Consider the following 25,922-nt stretch of genomic DNA (forward strand, 5'->3'; position numbering starts at 1 on the left):
TATCACCATAACTGATTTCAGTGGTGCTAATATTTATGTTAACATGTAGGAAGAAAGTTTTTACTCCTTGCCAACTGTTGATAGATATGATGTGGCATTCATTTTTATTTTTTCTAGTTTAGAGGTCACATCCCCTCCTCCCGTATTCTAAAATCAAATGCGATAAATTGGATCCTGATTACAAGTCCTCTCCTGAGATGTTTTCGAGAAGCGCTCTGATGTCAGGTGTGAACTGTTGACCATGTTCACTGGATTTAGACACATTCTGGACACACGGTACTCAGATACAAGATACAAGGTCTGAACAGCAGTGAGTTTGACGGGGATGATGTCCTCCTGGCAGAAGAGACTGAATGAGGCCACAGATGGATCTGTGGTGATACTGTCAGCACACTGAGATCTGTCACGTTCACAACACTTTCACACCACATCCACACTTTCTCAGATACCCAGATGTCAGTTTGTGAGGCCTTTCGACAGCTTGTGCACCAGAGCAGCCGCTCCTGGCAATCTGCTCCACCATGCAAAATAACTCAAAGACTCTGACCGTCTTTATATCAAATCTCTTGAAGCAGTATAGGGCGATGCCAGCCAGAAACAAAGATCATTAGAAGTCACGAAACACAAAGTGAACTTAAAATGAGAGATGGTAAACATAAGCTCTTAGAAACCATGACCACAAGTCCCCAGTCCCCAGTCTGAAGCAGGCTTGAGGTTTGAGGCTTGAGATTTCTTTTTTAATTTCAGTTTGTCATTTTTTCCCTCATTTTGGAGAAATGCGTTGTGGAAATAATATGATGGCCTTGATTGTTATAAATGTTATAATTTAAAATTCAACAGGAAAGTTTTTTGTATTTTTGTCTTTTGGTTTTTGGAAGTGATGTGTGGAAGAAAGGACGCTGCATCATACCATTGTTTTTCAAACTTTTTGTGTTGTCGTTTACTGAAATAAAAACTAAATAAATAAATAATATGCGCTAAACTTGTAGAAAAAAATTGCTCAACAAACCAACATGTTAGATTCCCCCCCTGCCCGTCTAAACCCTGATTTTAAATACTATTGGGAATGCACCATTAACCTTAGTTACTGGGGGATTAAGTGATTAAGTTAGTTAATTATAGGTGAGACAAATATAGAAATTAAATCAAACCAACACAAACACCCGTTCTAACCCTCCAAATATTGCAGGCAATTGCTAGCACCCAACTAGAGGCAGCTGCCCCACATTTGGTGCTTGTGGCCACAGGTGCCTCAATAGAATCTGCCCTCAAATCTCTTAATGCCCTCAAATATGTATAAAAACCCTTTTCTTGCTTTCAAAATACAGACAACAATCACACTCGACTCAACACACTTTTGTTGTGGTGTTAACTGCTCTTTTTATGAAAAATAAACTGTTGTCTAAGAAAGCTTATTTCACTGCAAGTCAGAAAAACACAGAGAAGAAAACATCTTAACAAAACTGCAGCAGATAATTTAAAACACAAGCCAGTCTGAGAAACACATTAAACTATTTAACCACAGTATTAGAAAATGCACAGCAAATTCAAAACACTTGCAAATACAGAATTGCTGCAAGTCGCACAAAATAAAACAGAACTATGATACAACACAACCCAAGTTGCCAGGGGACACTGAAAACTGATGAACATGCCTGGAAGTGTCCACCACTCATTTACAGTATTAGAAAATGAGTTAACAATGTTTGTTTCACTTTGAACATTCTGATTAATTCATTTGTTCACACAGCTTACACCATTTGTATTTTCTGAGTCGAGCGTTTTTCATGTTGTGTGTTTGTTGTTTGACCACTGAGTCAAGTGCGATAATCAGAGGTGCCAGTCTGCACTGCCACACACACACACACACACACACACACACACATCAAATGAAGCTTTTGTTTTCTGAATCCTTTTTTTTTTTTTTATAACATTATCACCTCTCTATGGGCTCTGGGAAGAGAATGAGTTGTTATAAGTCAAAGTCTTTATGGTGTTGTCAAGTCTACACCTCTTGATTTCAAACACAAAGTTCATAATGCCTTTTATGTATATCCTTCTGTGAATGTTGGCTCTTTAGTCATGTGACAAAATTTTGCTTCCATTTTGGCAATGACACTTTTTAAAAAGTCAAACTTAATCCCCTTAATCAAAATTAAATCACATTTGAACTTTGTAAAGAGAATTATATGGATGAGCACATATATACTTTTTTGTTGTGGTCGGTGTTAGTGTACCATGTGCTGTTTATGGCAGTTGTTCTGCTGAGGGCAAATTTCTCCATCCAGCCAGCTCATGTATGGTGTGATGGAGTTACAGCTTGCTGTGTGGTGTGCTCTCTTGGCAGCTGTAAAGGTGAGTGTTAGATATATATAGCTCTCGGTCCCAGGGCCCTACAGGGCAGCGCGGCCTGCAGTTGGCTGGGGTTTGGGTTACGAGGGGCTTAAAGTGTAAGTTAATAGAAAGTGTGCAGTGGCACAGAGATGAGCTGACGCAATGCACTTTTCTATTTTCACTTCCCAAAACCCTCCTCACCCCTCTCGGATGGAGCAAAAGGGGTTTTTCGCTCTGATGCCGTTAGCAGATGCATGTGTGTTATTGAGGAGAGGGGAATTGGACATTCTCCATATACTGCACTATAAATATCCCTGTGACATTTATTGTACTCGCTAGGGTTCAGGTGCTAAAGCGCTTGGATCTTACTCGATCCTTTTGTCTTTATTCATCGTTGTTGTCAAGTCACTTCTGAGGTGGATTGTTGAGATTATGTGGGAACCGAGAGTAAGACGTGATTTCTTCTGTGAAACTTCTGTGTTGCTGTTGAGTAAAAGTTGTCCTCCAAAACAAGAACATTTGCACGTGGAGGAAGAAGACAACGCCACAAAACATAGAAAGGATGTATGTCGACTGTATGATTGCAGGATCCTGATCTTCATCATAAGTTGCCATTATCAGTGTGTAGGTTGCTCGCCTGGAGATTGTTGTCTCCCATAGCGAGGGAGATTTTAAAAGGCTTATACCCACAGCCTTCATCTAGTGAGTCAGACCAGCACGACAACATCATCTTTTCAAAGAAACTAAAATAAAATGCATTTCAGTACCAACTAATCATTTACACATCTGCATCAGTTACCAGAATATAGAATAAAATTAATATACAGTCCTCAGTTCACTAGTACACAGAACTAGTACAAAACACCCTCTAACCAGTTTGGAAACATGCTCATTAGAGTGACAGAATTCAATTAAGTTTTCTAATGAACATTTAATGTTTGTTGGAAAATGATTGAAGGAGATGGGTTGTTTTCCTCCCACAGGTGCATAAAATAAGTGCCGGATATTCACAGAGAAAGTCAATATTGTTCATCTAGTTGATTAGAAGTTACATAATCTGAACTCCAGCTACTGTATCTGTTGCTCCAAGTGATTGAACACTGTGAACTGCCAGGAAACATGTTGAAAAGATGTTGATACGACGACCGGCACCAACGCTGAAAATAGAAGAAAATGAAAGCTGAGATGATGTCTGTCATCATTCAGAGCTGTAATTAAATCAGGATTAAATGTTCTTTCTTATGAACAGTTTATTTAAGATGCCGGACCAAATTACACTCCTGTTTTGTACGAGTTCTGGAAGAGTTTGCACTTTACTCTCTCCTGCACTGCATCTAACATTGCTGACTTTTTCAACAAGCCAATAATAATAAACCAGTATGTCTATCTATATTTGTCTTTGACTGTTTGTTTGACCCAGACAGAAGCAGTTTTTACCTCCTCCCGAGTCCTGAGGAGAACACGTACTTTCTGTCCCTCAGCTGTCCTGATACAGCATCCTCACAGACATCATTACTCTGAAAGGCTGACTGATAATTTCACATGGCTAACCTTACCACTAATCCCCCCCTGAAAATGAGATTAAGGCTTCTCCTTGCATTTCACTAGGTATGCACATATTCACTATATGTTCTTTTCCAAGAATACCCACCGGCAGATCATTACCAAATTGAATGTGACATCTGGCTGTGGTGAGGGACATTCTATATGAGGTGCTCTGATAGGCTCTGAGATCAAGTGAGCGTGACTGTATGTGTCTCCGTACTGTCTTGTACAGCTGCGTGTGTGTGCGTGTGTGTGTGTGTGTTATTGCTGTGAGCAAGTAAGTACAAAATTAGTAGGAGAGAAAGAGAAGGAAGATGCAGAGATATAACCGATTTGCTTCAAACTTGAAGGACTTTCTGTGTCAGAAATAATGTAAAATTTTAATTTGTGACACTTTTTTTTAACATGCAGTTTTTTGATGCTGATGAGATTTTCTTGTCGCTGATGAGTACATGAGGGTACACAAGACTCTTTGTAATATTAGTGGGCCCAGTGCTTGTCCACTGTTGTATTTTGCTCCAGTTTTTTATTTATTTTTTTAACTTGTATGTCAGCACGGTCTCCCTTCAGTGACCAAACCAGCAGAAAGGACAGATCAGCAGTGTTTCAGTCACTGGGCTGCTCTTCCCTCTTGAATCTCCAATATGTGATTCACATTTAAGAAATCTTCTCTGGTGCTACTCTGGGAGTACAAAGGAACACTGCTATTTGTAAAGGTTTGTAGATTTCATTCTTTATGAAACTAGTGTAAATATCACAGCCAAGAGCCACTGTATGGACCCAGGTCCACCCACCAAACCTGTTTTATAGAGCCCTGCTAAAATGGAGGGCCCCTCTTCAGGCCGTTCTCCCTGCAGATGGTCTGAATTACCTCACTGTATGGCTTAGGGTTCCCTTGAGATTCAGAGCAAGCATGAGTTGTGTGCAGGTTTTGTGTGGTCTCAACCTTTTCCCGTTATTTCTCTTTTTCTCTCCTCTCAGATAACAGTCCCTTTCCCCTTGTTAGAATAAGAGGAGAGCGGGGGATTTGTCCATCTTCATTTTTTTTATATCTCACTTCTTTCACTCTTATCCCCTGTGCATCTTCCACGTTTCCTCATCTTCTTCCTTTTAATCGTATTCGCTTTCTCTCTCTGTACTTCCTTCACTTTTGTTCCATTTTATCTAGACAAAACAGACATGTTTGCAATATTCAGCTTGACAGATTGTACTTTTTTAGAGGATGAGGAGTAGAAATTTGATAGCAGAACCTCCTTTGGCTCCTTCACCATCCAGGTTTTTCCTGTAAGAAAAAAAGAAGGAAACTCCCTGATTTATAAAAAAGTCCTTTGATGAGAGAGATGTACTTATAATAAGGAATGTGAGCATCAGAGGCTCTGAGCAGCACGTGTCCACCACCTGTTCTCTGCTACAGACCCAACCTGAAATCACAGAGACTTTCCTGAAAGGCCCCTCTGAGTCAGACCAGGCAGATAGAGCGGAGCCAGTGTAACATAATCACACCCTGTGCTGTCAAAAACATTATATGGTTTTATGCAGAAGTTTGGGCACCCCCTGGACAATTTACATATTTTGTTGATTTTAGAAGTGAATACAAACCCGTGCAGCAAACACTTTTTTCAAATATCCATGCATATACTGTTAGCTTTTATTTCATGAACTTAAAAATAAACATTACAAACATTGTGGCATGTGCAAAAGTTTGGGCATTCTTCTACCATTACATTTAAATGTATTAACTCACTAGGCCTTAATTGACAGGCGGGTCAAACATCGTTCATTTGTCAGCTGATGACGTTTACAGAGCTGATAAATTCTCTGACCTTGTTCAGTATCAGTAGTCATGGTTGATGCGTAAGCAGTGCATTGACCAGTGCAGACAAACAAATATGTGATGTGGAATATTTAGATATGAGTTGAGAAGCCTGATGGTCTGGTGGTAAAGACTGTCCCAGTCTGGTGCTACGTGTGTCCAGGGTCCTGTATCGTCTGTCTGTGGTGGCTGTGGTCCTTCTGCAGTCACTGCTGGTAGAAGATATCCTTAATGACCAGGAATTTGTTGCCAGTGATGTACTGTGCCACCGCCACTACCCCCTGTAATGATTTGCAGCTGTGGGCAGAGCAGCTCCTGTACCAGACCATGATGCTGGCTCTCGATGGTGCACCTGTAGGAAGTTGGGGAGGATGCTGGCGTTCATGCCAAACTTCCTCAGTCTGCTCAGGAAATGGAGCCGCCGGTGGGCTTTGTGCAGAGGTGATGCACAAACGGGTCTATATGGAAGAGTCATCAGAAGGAAACCTTACCTGCAACCTCATTACAAAAGTCTACAAGTCTGCAAAGCAACATCTGGAAACCGAAACAAGTGCTGTGGACAGATGAGGTTAAAATTGAGCTCTTTAGCCACAATCGATAAAAGTGTCTTTGGAGGGGAATAAAAAGGAATAGCATTTGATGAAATGAACTCTTTGCTAACTGCTAAGCATGGGGGAGAAAATATTCTGCTTTGCGGGTTTGTGGCAGCCAGTGGCACAAGAGACATTACCGAAGAATGGATTCCACAAAATATCAGTAAAGTCTGGATGCAGATTCTGTCCTGCAGTCAGTCAAGAAAGTGAAAGTGAAAAGAGGCTGGCTTCTACACCAGGACCGTGATCCAAAGCAAACATCAAAATCCACCATGAACGACTTCAACAAACAGAAGCCGAAGCCTTTGGAACGGCCGTCACAGACCTCTGAACTGAACATGGCTGAAAATCTGTGGGCAGATCTTAAACATGATGTGTGTGCTGGACTGACTAAAAACGTTTCTTTCTCTTTTTTTCCTTTGCTGAGAATTTCTATATTTAAATCAATGAAAGAAAAAGTAACAAGACATTAATATTTGAAGAAAGGCTCACTGCATCTGTGTTCTTTCACCCTCAGTGATGAATGTTTGTACCAGTGTAGGAACATTACACCAAGATCAAGCTCTGATCACAGACTTTCTGTATAAGGGATCAAAATCTATGGAGCAAAACCAGAGACATTATCTTTTTTTAATCCATGCATTTCTCTTCCTGCCAGGTTGGTCTGAAAGTCAGTTGTGTCATGCGAGTGGCAGATAACGGCAGGTAACAAGCAGAGATGAGGAGCAGCCTGCAGCAGAGGTCTGGTAAGCTCACGTCTTTCTAACTTCACACCCCCATTTATAGAAAACAACAACCAGCAAGAACTAAACAACAGATTATAGCCCTTTTAATGAAGTTGCCTTTTTCGCAACATCAGTTAAATTCCTCAAATGTCAATTAGAGGTCATGTATCTGGCCTTTTTTTCATGTTGTGGGCTAAAGGAAAATTGTATTAACAAGCCCTGAGCTTACTTAGCCAACCGGCTCTCCATCCCTCAGCTCTTGTCAATGGACTGTACAGACCCACAAAAACTAAGCTGTGTGGCGGGGCAGATGTAGATGTCGGGGGTTTAAGGTGGTGGGGGTTTGAAATGAATGGAAGCAGCCCTTTATTCCTTCAGTGGGACGTCCTGGCAGCCTAATGGTTAAGGCACATACCACATGACCACAATGTCAACCCCACTTTATATCCCCATGGTTCCTGTCTATTTCTGAACTGTCAATTACTCAAAGGAAGCTTTAAAAATAATAAATGGTCTTGTTACCTTTGTCATGTATCATGGTCTGGAAACATTGGGAAGTTTAAGTTTCACAAGAATCAAATCTTGAAGTCTTCATCACTGATGTTTTATGAAAAATCTATTGACTGTCAACGACTGTAGCTTTCAAGCCCAGAGAGATTTTATTTTTTGATATGAAAACGAAAAATCCTTTCCAATAGGAAGAGCTGAGGTTTAAGAGGTTCTCTCCTAACACCTCTGTTGAGAGATATATACACAAATGTAAGAGAATATTTCAGTTTGCATACACTGCACTACACACTCCTTGTCCAGTTTTCCACTCATGTGACTCATTACCATCCCTGATTACACAGAGGTCACAAGTCGTCCTAATTTAAATCTTATTCATTTAAATAAAGTATCGCAGGCCATTTATTCTGAAGTAAACAGGAGAAACAGTCCTTGAACAGAGGAGGAAAACTGCAGGCACGCTACTTGCAATGTTGACCTGACCTCCTTTAGGGAAGGAAGAACGGAAGGAAGGAAGAAAGAGAATATCTTCTTAGATCAGTCACAATATTAAAAAAGGTACTTACATGTTAGTGCATCAGTAGTAATAATACAAAACTGGTAATATTCTATAAAACTGACAATCAGAAAGGGCACAATCTGCCGTGATAGATCTGTCATTTGATACGAACATTTCTCCGATAATCCTTTTCTTTTTTTTTCCATAGTAAAAAAATACTTCTTCCACTTCTGCTGTGCGGTTTGTATGAGAAAATAATTAATGATTTGTGTTTTTGGAGCAGACACAATTTCATGAGAACTTCAGTACAGAAATATGGGACAGCTTACTTCATGGGTTTCCAGGTGAATAGGCCAAAATGTAACAGAGCCTGTCTTCACAGCCGAGTAGTGTGATTCACTTGCCCAGTGTGAGCTCTTTCACAGTGGCTGAATGTAAACCTGTAAGCTGAGACGCTCCTTTGTGAGTCATACTCACATCACATTAGAATAAAGCAAACGCCTTATAAATAGAAGAGGGATGTCAGTATTTATTCACTAACATGTTCTTGGCTGTGTATAATGGGGCTGGGTTCGTATTTCAGGTGTTTATGTGTAGACAAGGCTTCACTTCGAAATATACCACATAAACTAAATTTAGATTGCATTTCTACATGGAGTATGTGCCTTTTGTGTTCTTAATGAGAAGCACTGTATATTTTTTTATTTTTTTTTGTAGTGGTTTGTGTGCATGCTTTTTTAATAAATATTAACGTGTATGTGTGTGTGAGGTGTGAGTGTGTGTATATGTGTGTGTGGTTTGTCTCAACAGAAAAGAGCGATTGTTTTGAGAAATTGCCTGTGTGTGAGCATGAAGCATGTACGTGTGTGTATGTGCATGCCTGAAGTAAACTACGGGGGTCACCGAGGGGTTGACTGGTTGTCTCCTCTAGAATGTATTTGCATCTGAAACTCCAAGGTCAGGACTAATGTTTTTCTCCCTGGCCGTGTCCCTGAGGGGGGGGGCAGAGAGATTAGCTTGTCATATGTCAAATACTTAAAAAGGACCAGTGAGAGCCGGTCAGAGATGCCTGTGAGCCAGTGGGTCTCCCGAGGTCGCAGCTGCCCAACCACAACCACTGTCACTGGAACTCAAAGGGAAGGGTATGGTGGGACGGGCTAGGTAGAAGTACACTCAAGGACACCACCTTTTAAAACATGATATTTGCTGCTATAATACAGAGTGACCTTTAGAGCAACCCTGCAGTGTCATCTGATATTCTTATAACATTTCATAAATTTATGTGGCTGCGTCAAGGACATGATCCCTAACTGCCTCCCCATTCGTTAACAGTCGTGACTCGTTCGTGGGTGTGCAGGTCAAATGGAGTTTCCCCCCTGGTGCCATCTCTGCACCCCTATAGTGAAATTCTTGAGTAAAAAGGAGTCGGCCACTAACATTTGAGCGTCATTTGAGTCCTTCTGCGAACAGACCATATATTAACATCCCCTAAAAATGTTGTTTTTGCTGATTTCCAGTGGTTTAACTTCTCCCTTTACTGCAGTTAACAGGTGTACTACAAGACACTATGACATCACAGCAAAGCACACCTCCGACCACACCTGTCAAGCCTGAGACTTTCAAGCAGAGAGGGCAGCAACACAGTCCTTTTCACCCTGGTGTGAAGATCTCTTGAGACAAACTTTAGGTGTCAGTCTTAATTTCTTATTACAAAATAAACTAAATTAAATGATCTTCATTAACTAAATTGAGTACAATACAGTCAGCCATGACACTTTTCTTACCACCTTTCTTTTGGTTTGTATATTATTAATCAAACCTGTCTCCTACAAATTAATGTTCATATACAACTAAACAGCTTTTCCAGTTACATTGTGGTGACAACGTAGTTGCTGTCTGGATAACATTCAGTTTGTTTTTAGGGCCTGAGCACTAAACGGTGCAAGGACCCTTTTGAAATTGCAATGTTTATTTTTCATTTTTATATTTTATAATGAATGAATGAATAAAGCACTACATTTATCAACGGCAGTGCAAGACTCTCACACCATAGACTGGAGTTGGCATCCACAGTCCAGTCTGTGGTTAGGTTGAGGCGGCAAAAGCCCTTTGAAGTGGGTGAGGGAAAGATTTTGGTTTTGCTTAAAGGTCCCATATTCTGTGAAGGTGTAGATGTCCATGTGTTATTTGATTATAGATCAGGTCTAGGTTCTATATTAATACTGTGAAGGTATCAAAGCCTCAGTCCACAGAGAAATACACACAGCCTGTATTCAGAAACTGAGCCTTAAAACAAGCCGTCACGGCCCTCAGCCTGAAATCTACTATATTTTTGTTGTATTGCGCTTTAAGCTCTTATTAGTGATTTGTCTGGCACCAGGAATTAGTCCTAATGTCCAGTCTGACGATGGTGGAGACACCTCAGAGAGATGACAGGCATGAAGACAGATGTGGAGGTTGCTCTGTTTCTGCTTTACAAGTGGATTATATTAGTTTTTCTGTTTCACAGATACACGAGGTCTGTATTGTTTTGTCTTGTAATGTTTGTGATAGCTAACCCCAAATGGTTGGTTAGTGGGCAGATACTGGTGTCACATTTGTGGGTCGGTTAACATTAAATTACTTTTCCAAGGACATTCAACTTACTTTCTAGTTTGTCAAGCTGTGCTGTTGGTGTGATGTTAGCTGTAGTAGTAGGAGAGTTATCAATGTGTGCAGCTGGTGTGTTGCTATGGCAAACTGCCTTGTCCACACAACTCTGCCAGCAGAGTGGATTTATTTGGTTGGGTTCATAATAATTGAGAGTAATCAGCAGCTACTTCGCATCAGATTGTGATCAGATCAGCATCTGATCATGAACTTCTGGTTCTGACACCAGTTTTTTGTGAAATTTTCAGAGTGACAAATCTGATTCTAGTCCAGCAGACTGTCTGAAAGTCAGCCTCTCTCGACAACAGTCAGTCATGTTCTCCATGCTTCACCTGCTGGGAATTCATTGCAATCTGCAGGAAACCAACTTCAATTACATGCACAACAGAATAAGGACAATTTCGATCTCCTTTACTCTTCCTCCTGGAGGCAAATGTGGTTTTCAGAGGCCCCATGTTGTAATAAGTAATTGAAATGCACAAACTCCCTAACACTAGAAATACTAGGAGACTGAAGGTGAACAGTGAAGGCAGAGTAGAACTAGCAATTAAGTGAAGCAAAACAACTAATGTGAATTCAAAGCAAATTTGGACACATCACGTGTGACAGTTTAATTGCAATTGTTTCATTTGTTTCGAGAGTTTCAAAAGTCCAGAACCCAACATGCGTCAACGGCCTGGGTTTGGTGAGGCTTTGAATGTAACTGTAATTTGCTGTTTTTGAAGCAATATCTCGCTGTAAACTCTGGTGGCTTCAATAATAGAGTAGATCGACCTGATAATATATGGTGGTTGATTCAGTCTCGTGCTTCTCCTGTCCATGTGCAAAGTGTCCCAGAGCAAATACTAAAACCCCAAATTGTTTCTGATGGACCTTTTGGACAGACATGCGAAATGTGTGAGAACAGGAAGTTAACGCTAAGGAAGTGAAGTGTAAATGACTTTGCTCACTCCTTTGTGTAAACCAGGTAGCAGTTCTTGACAAGATGGTCCAGATGTGTCCTCCTGCCATGTTAAAAAACCAGAGTCAGGAAGTGACAAATGTACAAAGAGGGGTAGGAAGATGGAGGGAAGCGGAGTAGTGGGAAGACAGAAGAAGAAAAAGAGAGCGGAAGCAACATTTAAAGGAGAAAAGGAACCAGGTAATAATTTTAGATGTCCACTAGGGGAATTCGACATAACGACTTCCACAGATACAACATTCCCTGCAGCTTCACCCCCAATCTTGTTGTATCCCATACAACCCCCCCACCCCACACACCCCCCCACTCTACTACCACCACCCCCCAACCCTCATCCAGTCCCTCTGTGCCCCTCCATGAGGGGCGATGATGTCAGATCCAGTATTTCACAGCCAGAAGCGGGCGATGACATGGACAATTTGGCCTGTGAGTTCTCTCCAGCCTTGGACATGGTGTTACGATTACACGCTCCACTGCAGGTCCGACATGCCAGGGATAAAGGGGTGATGGTGTGTGTGTGTGTGTGTGTGGAAATCGTGGGTGTAGACCTTTTAAATAACTTTCATAGAGTACAGCTCTATCCTTCTCTCTCATAAAACAGAATAACACTGATAGATATCCAGAGGTACAGTGAGGAAGATTACTGGAAACATGCACATTTCTCCCTCACAGCGGTGAAGTCCAGTGCTCCGCCTTCACTTCCAGTCCAAACGGCCTCCCACACATGAGCACAGTGCAGAGGAAGGAGTGTGTTTGAGTGTACAGTATATCACTGTGAACCAGCCTCTAATCTGCTCTCCAAACAGGGAGGGAAACTGACGCAAAATAATTTTTCTTACGTTCTTGTTTTTTTCTTTTTTTTTTTTTTCTTACTTTTACAGATGTTATGGGTTTCATGGCCACAGCAGGTGAAAACCTGAGCAGGTTTACAGTCACTTAGGAGAACTCAGAGAAGGGGAGAATGGCAGCTTGAAACCCCAGGGTTGGCCTTCAGGAGGGGGCTGTAGCATGGAGGAAGTCAGCCTCCGCTCAGCCTCTGAGCCAAGGAAACCCCAGGAAACCCAACATAGATAACTGAGTGAGACATCTGATATGGAACATCAGTATAATGAGAGAAGCTGTCTTTTTTAGATGTAAAACAACCTTGAGCAGGCATGATACTCACCCAAGCCTCAGGTGACTCCTTGGGACATAACTACATATATGAAATTGTATAAGCAATAGATAATGCAGGGAGACTCCCCACAGAGACTACAGCAACAAGAGGAGGACACAAGGAATATTTCAAAAGAAGTGTGAGTGCTTTTTTAGGTTTTGTTTCCTACTCTTAAAGCAGACGTTTTTTTATATTCAATTGCTACGTTGTGTTCCTGGCACAATACTTAGGAGAGCAATTAATTACTTAATTAATCCCAGCAGTAATTTCTAGAAAACTTGGCATAAACAAACATTTTCAAGTCAATATTTCATTTTGAGACGTAATTTTTCAGTTTCAAATGCATTTTTCCGCATTCAGCAGTGAGTCAGTGAGTCTGACCCTGTGTTACAACAACAATAACAAGTCTTTAATGGGCAAAGGTGTTTGGTGTGGGCTCACAGAGGCTGCCTGAGTGACTTTGAGACGACCCTTGCTGTCAGCAGACAGTAAATAAGGAGGAAGCTGCATGTGTCGAGCAGGCTGTCATCATGTCTAGAAATCAGTTCCTGTTGCTGACTTTCTCTTTGTTAACTGATTCAGACATACAGAAGCTTTTCACTGGCATTTTGTGTTAGAATGTGAATTTTAACCACTTTTAGTTTACTCACAGTTTGCCTTTCCCGAGCAAGCACTCATCCCTACAAGTACCTGGTTCAATAAATCAGTCATCACTCAGTCATCAGTCATTTAACAGTCTATCAATCAAGCATTTTAATGTCACTGGGGGTGTTTTGGTTTTGAGGACATGGGGAGGGAGGGTTTGTTAAAAACAAGGCAGTCTGAACCATAAAAAAGTTGTTAGAAAAACTCCTCTCAGCAGAGAATAACTGGCGTCCTCGACACCTTATTTCCAGATCTCACTTCTTCGAAATAAATAAATTCCTTCCACAGAAGAACTTGGAAACTGGGAAGGAAACATTTTTGTTTCACTTCAAACACAGAACAAGTCTGAATTCAATGCCGTCAGATTAAAGTAAAAGCTGCAGCAGCACACAATAAAACACTTCTCATGCAAAAACTTTAATGAGTTATGAAACACCATAAAAGAGCCCATATTTCCCATTGAGGTTGTGAGACCAAGGAAAAATTAAAAAAAATCTCATTCATACCAACTGTGTGGACGAATCAGTGAATATCCAGCAAAGCGCTTTACATACAGCATGCGAGGGTCCTGTCGGGCAGTGTGTTGTGCATTGTCAGATATTAAAACAGGCTGCAGGCTGATGAAACTGATATGAAAATGTACCAGTGGATTCAGTAGGAGCAGCACAGTCACAATGATCATTAATTAAATGTAATGCAATGTAAAAAATAAGTTTTAGAGTCAAGCAGTGATTTATCCTGTGAGAACAGATTAAACACTCTTCTTCCTTGCTGAAAGATATCTGGTAAAGACGTTTGTCATGCTAGCAGGGTATAGTGTCTACATACTTGTCTTACATACACGTCTACATATTTTCTCTGAAAAACGTGTTTAAAAATAGGATTTTTTCACATTCTTATCACTGAAAAGACATCAAACTGACTTGTTGAACATTTACAACACACAGCTCACTTACCTGTTACCCAGGAAATTAAAGAAATTCGATTTTTAAATAAAATTGTTTGTAATTAACATAATTGCCTGACTTTCATGGTCTTGCCTGTTGGACACTGATATCATTTCTAGTTGCATTTTACATTCATCTTGTTTAATTAGTCACTGAAAGCTCCCCAGTGAGACAATTCATCCTCACCCTTCTCTGCTATTGTTGCAGCTCGGATTAGGCATCTAAATAACTCAACACCTCGGCGGCCTGTCTGTCATTTCTGCCGCTGATTGTCCCTGTTAAAACTGCCAGTATTAGTGGCTCCACAGGAGTCTGCGTGGCCGGGCCTTGTGTGAATTCTCGACACTATTGTGGAAGTGTCACATCCATGTCGGACACATCAGATCTATAACGGTGAATTATCCGGCTCACAGGAATTGGCAGCCATACTTCATTCACAGGAATTCAGCAATGACAGCCCTCTCCCCATGGAGGAATAAACATGGAGTCCTCACTCACCACGTCTCGCTCTGCTCACACTTCTTCACTCTGAGCTCTCGCATGTCTGCTCTCTTGGACATACAGATATCAGCGCTGCAGAAGGTGTGTGCCGACAGCAGGAGGTGTGATGACGTTAATACAGCGCAGGAAGTTAACTGGGGGCCAAACACTTTTTTATTGTCTGTCATTTAGCTCCATGTTGGATGTTTTGATTTTGGTTGGCTTCGAAACTTCTCACAGATTTAGTGTTCCTTCTTATTTTCCTTTTGGAGCTGGGGACTATTTTAGATTCCCATAAATCGATCTTCAAAAAACAAATGAATGAAAATCCCTGTACAGAACCAAATCATCTCTGTTGTCTCATGTCAGCTGTTTAATATGTTTTCAAGATATTTTCAGAGAACTGTGTTTATTCACCTAGAAATAGGCAAGAAACACCTGCAGCGAAGATTGTGACTGTTTTGCCCTAAAATGAGCCTCCCAGGCAGCATGTCATTATGTAGGTCCAACACTATAGTTTCTACTGTAGATGTGTAAGGTTAAGGTGAGGGCAGATGTCATGGACAAAGCTAGCTACAGCCACTGCAGCAGTCTCAGTCAGCACCAACATGTTTGCTGAGTTTTGCTGCCTTTTTGTCGAGATAGCTATGAAGCATAAAAACGGACAATACTTAGAGTATATAAAACTAAAGCATTGATATTGTATTCATTTTGATGGAATGATGAGGGAGCGTTTCCTCGTTTTACATCAAAGTAAAACTGTAGAGATGTTGCTGTGTTTAGCCCTTCAACTCTTAATCTGTGTATTGTTAAAAAAAAAAAATGTTAAGAAATTCATAATAAATTGTGCATGGAAGGCAGGATTTATACACAACCTGAGGACTTTACCCCTAATGCAATGCAAGATGAACTTTGGCAGCCATGATAGAGGTCCTCAGGTCTGATGGAGGTCCTCTGGTCTGATGGAGGTCCTCTGGTCTGATAGAGGTCCTCTGGTCTGATGGAGGTCCTCTGGTCTGATGGAGGTCCTCTGGTCTGATGGAGGTCCTCTGGTCTGATAGAGGTCCTCTGGTCTGATGGAGGTCCTCTGGTCTGATAGAGGTCCTCTGGTCTTGGACAACAGTGGCCAGGAACAGTTGATTTCACAGCATACAGTACAACAAGACAGTGTTGAAAAATTTGAGAAATAGACATGTAATTGTTGTGCTTCTTTTAAATTGGTTACAGATCTTTTCATAGTTTGTTCACAGTTAACGGCTAACAACTAAATACTGTTACAACTGTGTCGTTGTTAACACATATCTAAGTTTCACAACAGCTTATTTAAACAGTGAAAACTTGTCTGAATTTGTCAGATATTCACAGGTTGACTTCATAGGCTAAATTCTTAATGTTTAGTGACATTATTTTTTCATTTTGCGTCAGGACCACAGTTTTTCTGGCCTGTTGATTTTCTATTGTGGTTTGAAGTCTGTGTTGCCAGACTTGCTTGACAGTTCTGTGAGACTGCTAATACTCTGTATTCCCTGTTGGTGTGAGATTGACATGTGAAAGATGGCGGGGCTTTCCTCACATCCAGTGACGTTCCAAAGCAAGCCCCACCCGACACATGCGTGCCACCCATGACCCTGGTGTTGTTGTTTTTCTAATGTGTTCAGATGAACACAGTGATGATGAGTAAGCACTTTAACTAATAAGTAAAGATTTTGGAGACATCTGCATTTAATAAACTATCCCACAAAATTGTCATTGTGGCAAGAACCATGTGGCAGAGGGAGTTACTGCTGCAAAGCAGGACAGGATAGACAGGATAGTGTATTTAATAAAAATCTTTGCTGAGTATTTATTCATTTTCTCTGAGAAATGTCCCAGACTTAATGGGTATGGATCCAATTCAGGAAATTCCCACTTACACATGTTTTGGGTTATTTGTCTGGCCTTACAGTTGTGTTGTGTAAACACGAGTCAGGCCTTAGTTGGTGTTAAATATTGAGGGAAATTCTGACACTGCACTGGTAATCTGTTTCACAGTGCAGGCCACAAGTAGATGGACAGTGATCACAGCATCCTACTCTTCAGACAGCTACATTATTTTTTGACCACTCTGCTAATATTAGAGTACAGTGTAAACTCAACAGGACGTGCCTTGCTGCAGGGATCAGACAATGAGTTTCAGCTTCAGTTTCAGTCAGAACTTGGAGAACAAGAGCAGGTAACAGATGAGCAGCTAATTGATCTGCAGCTCATCTCTTTGCTGAGTGTCTCAAACATCTTTGAAGACATTTGCACAGCTGTTCAGAAGGGAAGGGACCCTCTGTTCTGCAGGCCACACACACACACACACACAGACTTGTTCCACTATCCCCCTGGAGACGCTCATTGACATAACACATTCCTTAGCCCCTTACCCAAATCTTAACTATCATAAATGAATGCCTAACCCCAATCCTAACCAGAACCTAATTAACCCTAACACTAAAACCAAGTGTTAACCCTCAAACAGCAGTCTCCCTTCATGGAGACCTCAATTTCTGTTCCCACAGTGACACGATTCCCCATGCACAAGTGTGTATTCAGGTTGAAGTCCCCAACAGGAAAAACAAGCCCACCCACCCACACATACACACACATACACAAAACACACAGTGCCCTCGCTGGAAAACACCACAGGGTGTAATTTCAGATTGAGAGCCTGATGCACGATCAGGGTTGGGGTCAGCAGCATTTACTGTTGAAATGTTTCCCGTTTCGTTTAATGATCAAAATAATAAAAACTTCTTTTAGATTGAAACCCAAAACACATGAACCCAGATCTAAGACGGTAACCGAACCGTAAATCTCTCTCCGGTTTGGAAGGTCACGTCTGTGGAGTCCACGGTTTCACTGAGACACTTGATGACTTGGCATCGTGACAGACAGTGAGACCGCTTGGCTCAATCAGTGCCATGTGGGTTTGGATGCATGTATATATTTCTTGCGTGTATTGCTTTTTATATACTCCCTTTGATAAAGTATGTGTCCTACATATGCATACAAACATATATATGTATTGAATGCAATCAGTTCACTTTATTTTATTCTAGACCAGGCATTAATCTTTAAATGAACAAAGTCTGCAGCTGTAGCCGCTCTCTCTGACAATAATGTTCACCAGCTTAGTTTAGTCTGTTAGCATGATAATATTTGCTAATTAGCTCTATACAAAAAGTCACCAAAATTATTAAATTGAATCCTGGGGGGAACATGATAACAAATTTCATGGCAGTCCATCCTGAACATTTGACTCCACAAACCACAAATGTGACGTTTGAGTCAGAGTTGTCAAGATGTTTCACAGCAATGGTGAAAACTTTGTTTGTGGCACTATAGGAAAAGTCAAGGAATCACCACAGTTATGAGGACAAAATTTCAAGGCAATCCTGCTAATAGCTGTTGAGCTATTTGAGTTTGTATTGTATCAAAAAAATATGCATTAAAACACACCACACTGAAAACATTGCCCCTGCTCATCAGGTGCCCATGAGCAAGGCTCATTGTCCAGCAGCTGGGAATCTTTTAGGTGTGTGTCACTGTGTGAGTGCGATTGGGGCATTCCATAAAACTGATTTTGATCCTCTCAGCTGACGAGTTAATATATATACATAAAACAGTCCAATCGCACATTTGACAACACTGTTCCTTAACATTTGTTTCAGTGTAGTACACTTCCTTGGACCAGAGGCCTTAGGGACCGGCAGTATATTTGGAGAGTTGCAAGGTTGTCCATCTCTAACTTGAACTGCAGGAGTCCATGTAGTGCTGATATGATATATGAGACTCCCTCTGTCTGCCCATGCCAGCTCTATAGGAGGCAGTTTCATCTCTCTCTGCAGGAAAACCAGATTTATGAAGCTGAAATTTTGCACCTTCTAAACCTTAACCCAACAAGGAAGGTTAATAATCCAACAGCAGAGAGCGAGTTTAACATACAGAAGAAATTCAGCTTAATATAAAACAAATTAACAGAAAAGGAGAACAGACATAAATGTTTTTCCTCTTCTTCCTTCTCTTCCTCTTCTTCTTACGTGTGAGAATCACATCTTAATGCATAAATCAACCAGGAAATGCCTGAAAGAACCAGTGGAAATACGAAAGCTTAACAGTTAAGTTGACAAAACTGCATCTGACAAGGTTAGTTTGGGGTTTTCCCACACAGACACACACTCTCTCACACATCCACACTCTCCTCTGTTTACGGACAGCAGGTCTTCCTCCTCCTGTTTCCTCTGCCTTCCAGCCTGACTGCCTCCTGCTGCTCAGTCGTAAACTCACGTAATATGTTTAGCATGCTCAGCCATCATCTCACTACCGCTGCTCAAGGCCGCTCGTTGTTGTCATATCAGCACAGCGAAGCCATTAGGCCATCACAGCATACATAACGCTGATATAAAGTGTCTGCACTGAAATGGTAGGAAAGCCAGGTGGTTTCTGATTTCATTACTGGATTTTATTGGAGCATTTTATTTTATATCTCATGCTGTTTATCGTCCCTCAAATTTCCTGTGACTGGAACTATTTACTGTACATGCGTTCATTTATATGTCGGCAGAATTAATCATAGTGGTTGTGGCCTTGAACCTCAGAATGATACATATACATTTTCAATAAATTTCACAATCAACATAGATCACTGACCAAACATCTCCTCCTGAAAAAATTACGATAAATACCAAATAATTCATCTTGCTTTCCAACAACTCCAAAGGCGCCACATCCAGACTTCCTCTGCTACACAGTTAAAAAACAAAATATTGTTGTTCCAAGCAACCTGCCAACGCAGTGGAGCTGTATTCACTCTCCAGCTAGCTAATGACCACATGCAGCATCCCAGACGGCCAGTCCTCACAGTAAAGCTGCAGTGTTTACACAACCTCCAGTCCTGAAATGAACCCTGGTGACACAGGTAGCTAATTAGCCAGCTATGAAGACACAACGTGTAAATAAGGCCCAGTGGAGTTGTCCTAAGATATATGGCTCTTTTTAGGAAGACATTTTGACATGTCGCAGTTGGAAAAGTGAGGTGTAAAAATGAATGATTGCTGAATAACCACTTCAGGGTCCAGGTATTGTTCATGTTGGCTCACTGTCATGCTGTCATGACTTACTGCAACACTTGAATAGAACACAGCCATTGTTACTTTTATTAGTAACTTCAAAATACCCTTTTTATACCCTTGTTCAATCCGTCCACAAAAGTCATGTTTAATCTCCTGTCCAAATCATTGTAAAACAGAAAACCTGTAACCTGCAAAATTGTAACCCCTCATCTTCCCCGTTACATCCCATTACTGTTAAACTTGCACGGTGAGCAAGCTAAAGCTAACAGCTATTATTTTTGAAAGTGGAAAGTCAGCTCAGTCAACTGGCAAACCTACACACCTCAGTATCGTTAGAGAATGAGCTCTACGCTTTGTTTGAGTCCTTCTCTCTTCCCTTTCACTACACTTCAGGCTAACTTTGCCCAGAAAAATCCCTGCTTCTTTGAGGTTTAACTCAGCCAATGAGATTTTCTGCAGCTCTGCCTCCGAGATTGGACTACAGCTTGAATCTGTGCATAAATGAAATTCAATCTGCTGCATACATACTGTACACGCACATGCCAGCTGGAGTCAGGGACAGTCAGGCAGACAAATAGACTTCCCAGTACTAAACTCCCCCGAAAAAAGCCTTAGAGAATAAATCTCATAGAATATTTAATGCTTATACACAGGAGAGCAATCAAAAAATGGGCCTCCTTCCTACTGCCTCTTTCTCCATCCCTTTCTTTCCTCCTCTTGTTCTCCTTTTTAGCTCTTATCATTTCCTCGCCAAACCTCACTGGATGCTAAACTGCCATAGATCAAACCCTGCATGACTCTGGGAAACGGTTCAGTTCCAGATTCGCCTGTCTCTACAGCAAATAATGATCTGATCAGGTTTAGGGTTTAGTATGAAACCCGTGCATAACTTGCTCCATGTGGTGTGTGTGAAAGTAACCCATATGTGTGGGTAGGCTTACAGTAAGAGATGTTCAATAATGCCAAATGTTTCTTCTGAACCTCTGGATTTTCCATCACACTTTATCCTGTATATCTTTTCCTGCAGTACAGTAGTGACTAGCTTGCCACTTACAACTCTTTTAAAGTGGGATGCATATGGTGACTTATTCTCATTTAGACCTGAGTTACACTGTATAGTATTTGCAAATACTCATTGTAGTATTTTTTTAGCTGCTTTGAGAACCAGATGGATGGAGTTTGCAACTCCAAGCAGATCAAAGATCAATGATGGGAATGCACTTAACCACTGGGCTTAGATATTTTAGCCTAATAACTGGAAATCTCATTAATTATACTTTATTCCTGACTTTGTTCCAGAGCATATCATATATATTTAGATTAATTTCTTACCTTGCAGGGAGTTATTATTCTTCACTAATTTCAGTGCAGTGTGAAGATCATCTTGCAAGGACTAGTGATTGCTTGAAAACGATAATCCATCAGTGATTTTTTTTTTGTTTCAGTGTTATTTAGCTACAAGCGGGTTCTCTCTATGTTGACCTTGAAGTGCAAGACACAACATTTGAGAAAACAGAGGCACATTGAGCCTTGCCCTTCTAACCAATCAGAGAAGGTTAAAGTCAGGGGTGGGAGCTCATGGCTGTCGATCAAGACGTGAACACATTTCTCTACTACTCCCCTCGCACTGAGGCTTCAGGCTAGTGTTAGCTGCAAGAAAGCTACTCACAGGCTAGCAAGCTCCTGATTCCTGCGCTAGCTGAGACAGCGAACATGACAAACATTATTTGGCAAGTCGCCATGTGTGATACAATCTGTTAATCACACAGTAGCCATGCCCTAAAGCATACCCTGCTTAATTGTCTATTTTACTATAAATGGGACCAGAATTTACAAATGGAAAATCATGATGTATTGAGGAAGACTTGAAACTAGTGATTGAGACCATAAACTGATAAGGAAAATGTTTACTAAGATAATAAATCAAGTGAGAAGTAGGCTCATCTTCCCATAGAGTTCTACAATATGACTTCTTTTTGCAACCAGTGGAGTCGTCTCCTACTGGCCATTAGAAAGAATGCAGGTTTAAGGCACTTTCGCATCGGCTTCACCTTTCAGACCCCGAGTGTACGTCCATTAATATATACAGTCTGTTGTGTAGTAGCAAATTTTTAAACCAAACTTACTTATAAAATTCACATGATCCTCTTCTGGATTTATATGTGTGCCTATAATCTTTTTCCTGGATATGAAATGATAGCATAATGTAAGTTAATTGTTTGTTTTTTTGCAGTAAAAACAGATGTCTGAGCTACTTTGAACTCATTATGAATGTCTTCGAGCCAGCACACAGATATGTTATTGTGTTACTTGTGTATTGTTGGTTACTGATTTAAAAGATTCTAAACCTCTGGCATTAATATTAGTATACTTTTCACAATTTCCTGTAGCAGGAAACCACCTGTCTACAAAGCATTGCAGAAAAACTCAAACAAGCAGAAAGAATTATTAGTGATAACGTTTCATCTCGGGTCTGGTCGTATAACCCTCATGAAGGGGCATCTTCTTTACATACATCAACCTTCACCCCCGGAGCAGATCACAGTGAGACAGGGCAGTTGTGGCCCAGTGGGGTCAGAGATATACTGCCCTATGTGTCCAGGTAGTCAGACAGCTTCCTCCTCTGACATATACACTGGCCTTAAGGGGCCTGAGGCCAGCCAGGAAAACTCTGGAGACTTTCACACGGGAGGAAGGGAAAACTTTCAAGTTTTGACAGGAGAAACCTTTAGCCTGTCATATATAAATGCTACTTTATTTTTATGAATAAATATATAAATAATGTATTGTTTAATTTAACTTATAGTTAACTGTGTGTATATATATATATATATATATATATATATATTTCATGTTCTTTCTGTGTCTGAATGGTGGTCAATAATAATAATAATAATAATGATAAGGATAATAATAAGTACTATTATTATTACATTAATGGTATTTGTCTATGGCATGTCATTGTGTAAATATAGACTGAGACAATTCCCATAAAAATGGCCATAAATGTGTGGATAAATAGGTGGATGAAAGAGTCAGATATTCATTTTGACTATTTGTAAGAACGTGATTTAAAATGTAGCAACAGTTTGATTAACCAATCAATAAACTTCATAGTATACACATTTAGGTAGCCATTTTTTATTTTTCATTTTATTTCTCTTTATTTTTAAAACAGTAGGATCATTCACACCTCTCCCCTGTATTGACAGTTAAACACATCTAATACATAAATGAAATACATAACGCTGACTTTGATCAGTTTATTTTTTACCATTATTTTTATTTTTACTACTTTGTTTTAAATGGCAGTGGATGAATGCAGATAAATTAGGACAAGTCAGTGATGGTTAACAAACAAGGAAAACAGTTTTACAATTGTACAGGCACTTTCTTAAAATGGTACTTTGTTCGACATCAGACTCTTCCCACTCTTCAGATTTTTATTCATCATAACATTATTTGAATGTACTTGCAGGGGATGAACACAAGGGTGGTGGGGCCTAAGGTGCTTTGTGGACTTGATAAATTTATTAGTTTAGAAGCTTTAGTTGACTTTAGTGAATCAATGACAAACAAACAGGTTCTGGATTCAGGTACGTTCATGAAGCATTTTCAGTTTAACAGCTTTATTTGCTCAAAAGTAAGTAGAAGAATTCAATAAATTAGACATAATACTTTGAAAGGTACTTTGACTTCACTTTCAAAACATTCCACATATAAAGACTGGGATTTCTGTGATGTTTTTTGATATTTTTGCCTCCAGTTACCATTTTTTCTTCTATTATTTTTTTTTTCAAAGCTTATAAAGTGCAGACATGCAGTAACACTTATAGCTTTTCTTTGTCCATTTAGGAAATAAGGAATTTGTAACACTATCAAAATCTACTGAATCATCTATAGATGTGCCATTCTCCCAACTATCTGTCCAGGACTGATCCACACTCTGTGCTACAGTAACTGACATACAAAGATCCCAACAGATGTATTGATGAGCTGACCCCAGTCCTCCACCAGAAAAATAATAAAAGGAATCAGGTACAGTACACCTCACACAAGTGTTTGGCCCATAGGCCTGAGGCCAGTATTCTGCATTTCAGCTCATGGATGCCTCCTTAGTTCCTGAGCCTTTTGTAAAACACAGCTGCAACACAAAGGGCAATAAGGCAAGCTAAGGCGAGAACGCCAACAGCCACACCCAGCCCAACAGCAGAGTCGTCTCCCCCTTCGGCAGCAAGGGGCTTCTCCTTGGAGTCGGTGCTCTCAGCCTTGGTGACGATCTCCGGAGAGGTGATGGTGTAGGTTTTAGTTATACCCTCTGCAGATGTGTCCAGGGTGTTCCTCTTCCTCCTGCTGTTGCACTGCTTGAATGTGCTGCAGCTGCTCCTCTCACACAGCCGGGTGATGCAGTGGAGGTAGTAGGTGGACACGGTCTCATTCTGCTGCTCAATGAAGCGGAAGGCAGGGAAGCGGAAGCGGGCGCTCTGGCTGTCTCCATTCTCAATCATGTTGGTGAACTGATCCTTGGAGCAGGGGACAAACAGGTTGAAGAAGCTGGAGTTAGTTGGCAGTGGGGAGATGGAGGCGTAGCACCGGTCAAGCAAGACATGGTACTGGCCTGTTAAATTGGTGGCCTTGACCTCAACATACACACTGGTCCTCAGTTCAATCCCCAGCTGTGGAATGACCATTGGTCGGGTGTAGTTGGCGTCACTGAACAGCTCCATGCTCAAGGTGCTGATGAAACTCCCGTTGTTGTCCTTGACTGCAATGGAGGAAGCTGACACATCGATCTGCGTGTTGTTGATCAGATATTCTAAGGGATAGGCACAGGAGTAGTAGTACTTCAGCTCAGCATTGTAAGTGATGGTGCCTGTTGTAGGATCAAGGGACCGAACAATGCCGCTGATGTTGACCGTCTGGATGTTGGAGAAGTCCGAGAATATACCTGTCCCAGCAGCACTGGTGGTCCTGAATATGCTTCCGCAGGCGTGGGTCATATTTAGGGGGAAGTTAAAGCGAGCGACAGGTGGATTCACAGATTCATCAAGGGTTGCTCTACAGGCTGGGTCTAGCATATGGTTCAGGATCAGTAAAGTCTCATTGTAGCCAGTGTAGATGACTGGGCAGACTTGGATCGCCAGACCAATGGATGAAGTACCACACTCCACTGCGATGTCATTGACCTGTGGCCGTCTTGCATCTGTTCCACACTCATTCAGCGTTAGCTGACTACTTCTGACTATCAAGGAGAGTAAAAGTAAAAGAATCTTCATTATTATTCTTCAGCTTGGCCGTGAATTTGTTAACCTTCCTCTAAAATCTTGGTTCCGCTGCTGAGGTCTGAGATCTTCTCAGTTTGAAGTGTTTGAAGTCTTCAGGATGTGTTGAGGGGTCTTTATAGGCAAGTGTGTCCTCTGGGATTGGTTCAAAACAAGGTCAAGCACCTTGCTATTTGTGAACAAATGCATTGTATTAAGTAGGGAAGCTCCAGTCTGGACCATATCCTAAGGGCAACAACTGAAACCTGAAGCATCTAGCTGTGTTAAAATACAGAGACAATGGCCTTGTTCCTTTGTTGAGTATGCTTTAAAATATAGATTTCCATGCCCCCTATTACTAAGCCTTCATGAAGTAAGTGAACATAACACTGTATGAGATGGATTCCTGAGAAACACTTGAAGGTTCTTCTATCCGGTATGATGAGTCCCATCAGCTTCAGAAATGACCTAGTTAGGATCCAGAAGAACGAGCATTGACCCACTGTATCATTTGGCCACTGTGCTCCTTATTTAACCCGACATGAATAATAATAACCATTAACATCATGTAGAAGAAGGAGAATTCTTCTTTGTAGTTAAACCAAACATCTTGTGTATGAAATCGAACTGTACTTGGGAGTGTTTACTTAAACAACAGCCTCAAAGAGATCATGATGAGGGGATTGTGAGGTAAATAAATAGCCAAAACAC

At 40.9% G+C, this 25,922-nt stretch overlaps 1 protein-coding gene across 1 annotated transcript; it reads right to left on the reverse strand.

Moving 5' to 3' along the window:
- Nucleotides 1-24,065: 24,065 nt before the first annotated feature.
- LOC111218807 (zona pellucida-like domain-containing protein 1) lies at nucleotides 24,066-25,226 on the reverse strand. Its single transcript, XM_022741284.1, has one exon. It carries the CDS (start codon nucleotides 25,224-25,226, stop codon nucleotides 24,066-24,068), a length of 1,161 nt encoding a protein of 386 aa, XP_022597005.1.
- Between the last annotated feature and the right edge of the window lie 696 nt (nucleotides 25,227-25,922).

The sequence above is a fragment of the Seriola dumerili genome, unplaced genomic scaffold, assembly GCF_002260705.1.
Source record: "Seriola dumerili isolate Sdu_G_001 unplaced genomic scaffold, Sdu_1.0 BDQW01000052.1, whole genome shotgun sequence".
Classification (NCBI taxonomy): Eukaryota; Metazoa; Chordata; class Actinopteri; order Carangiformes; family Carangidae; genus Seriola; species Seriola dumerili.

Excerpts from the sequence above, each read along its gene's own strand:
- LOC111218807 (XM_022741284.1), bottom strand. The coding sequence starts at position 25,226 with ATGAAGATTCTTTTACTTTTACTCTCCTTGATAGTCAGAAGTAGTCAG.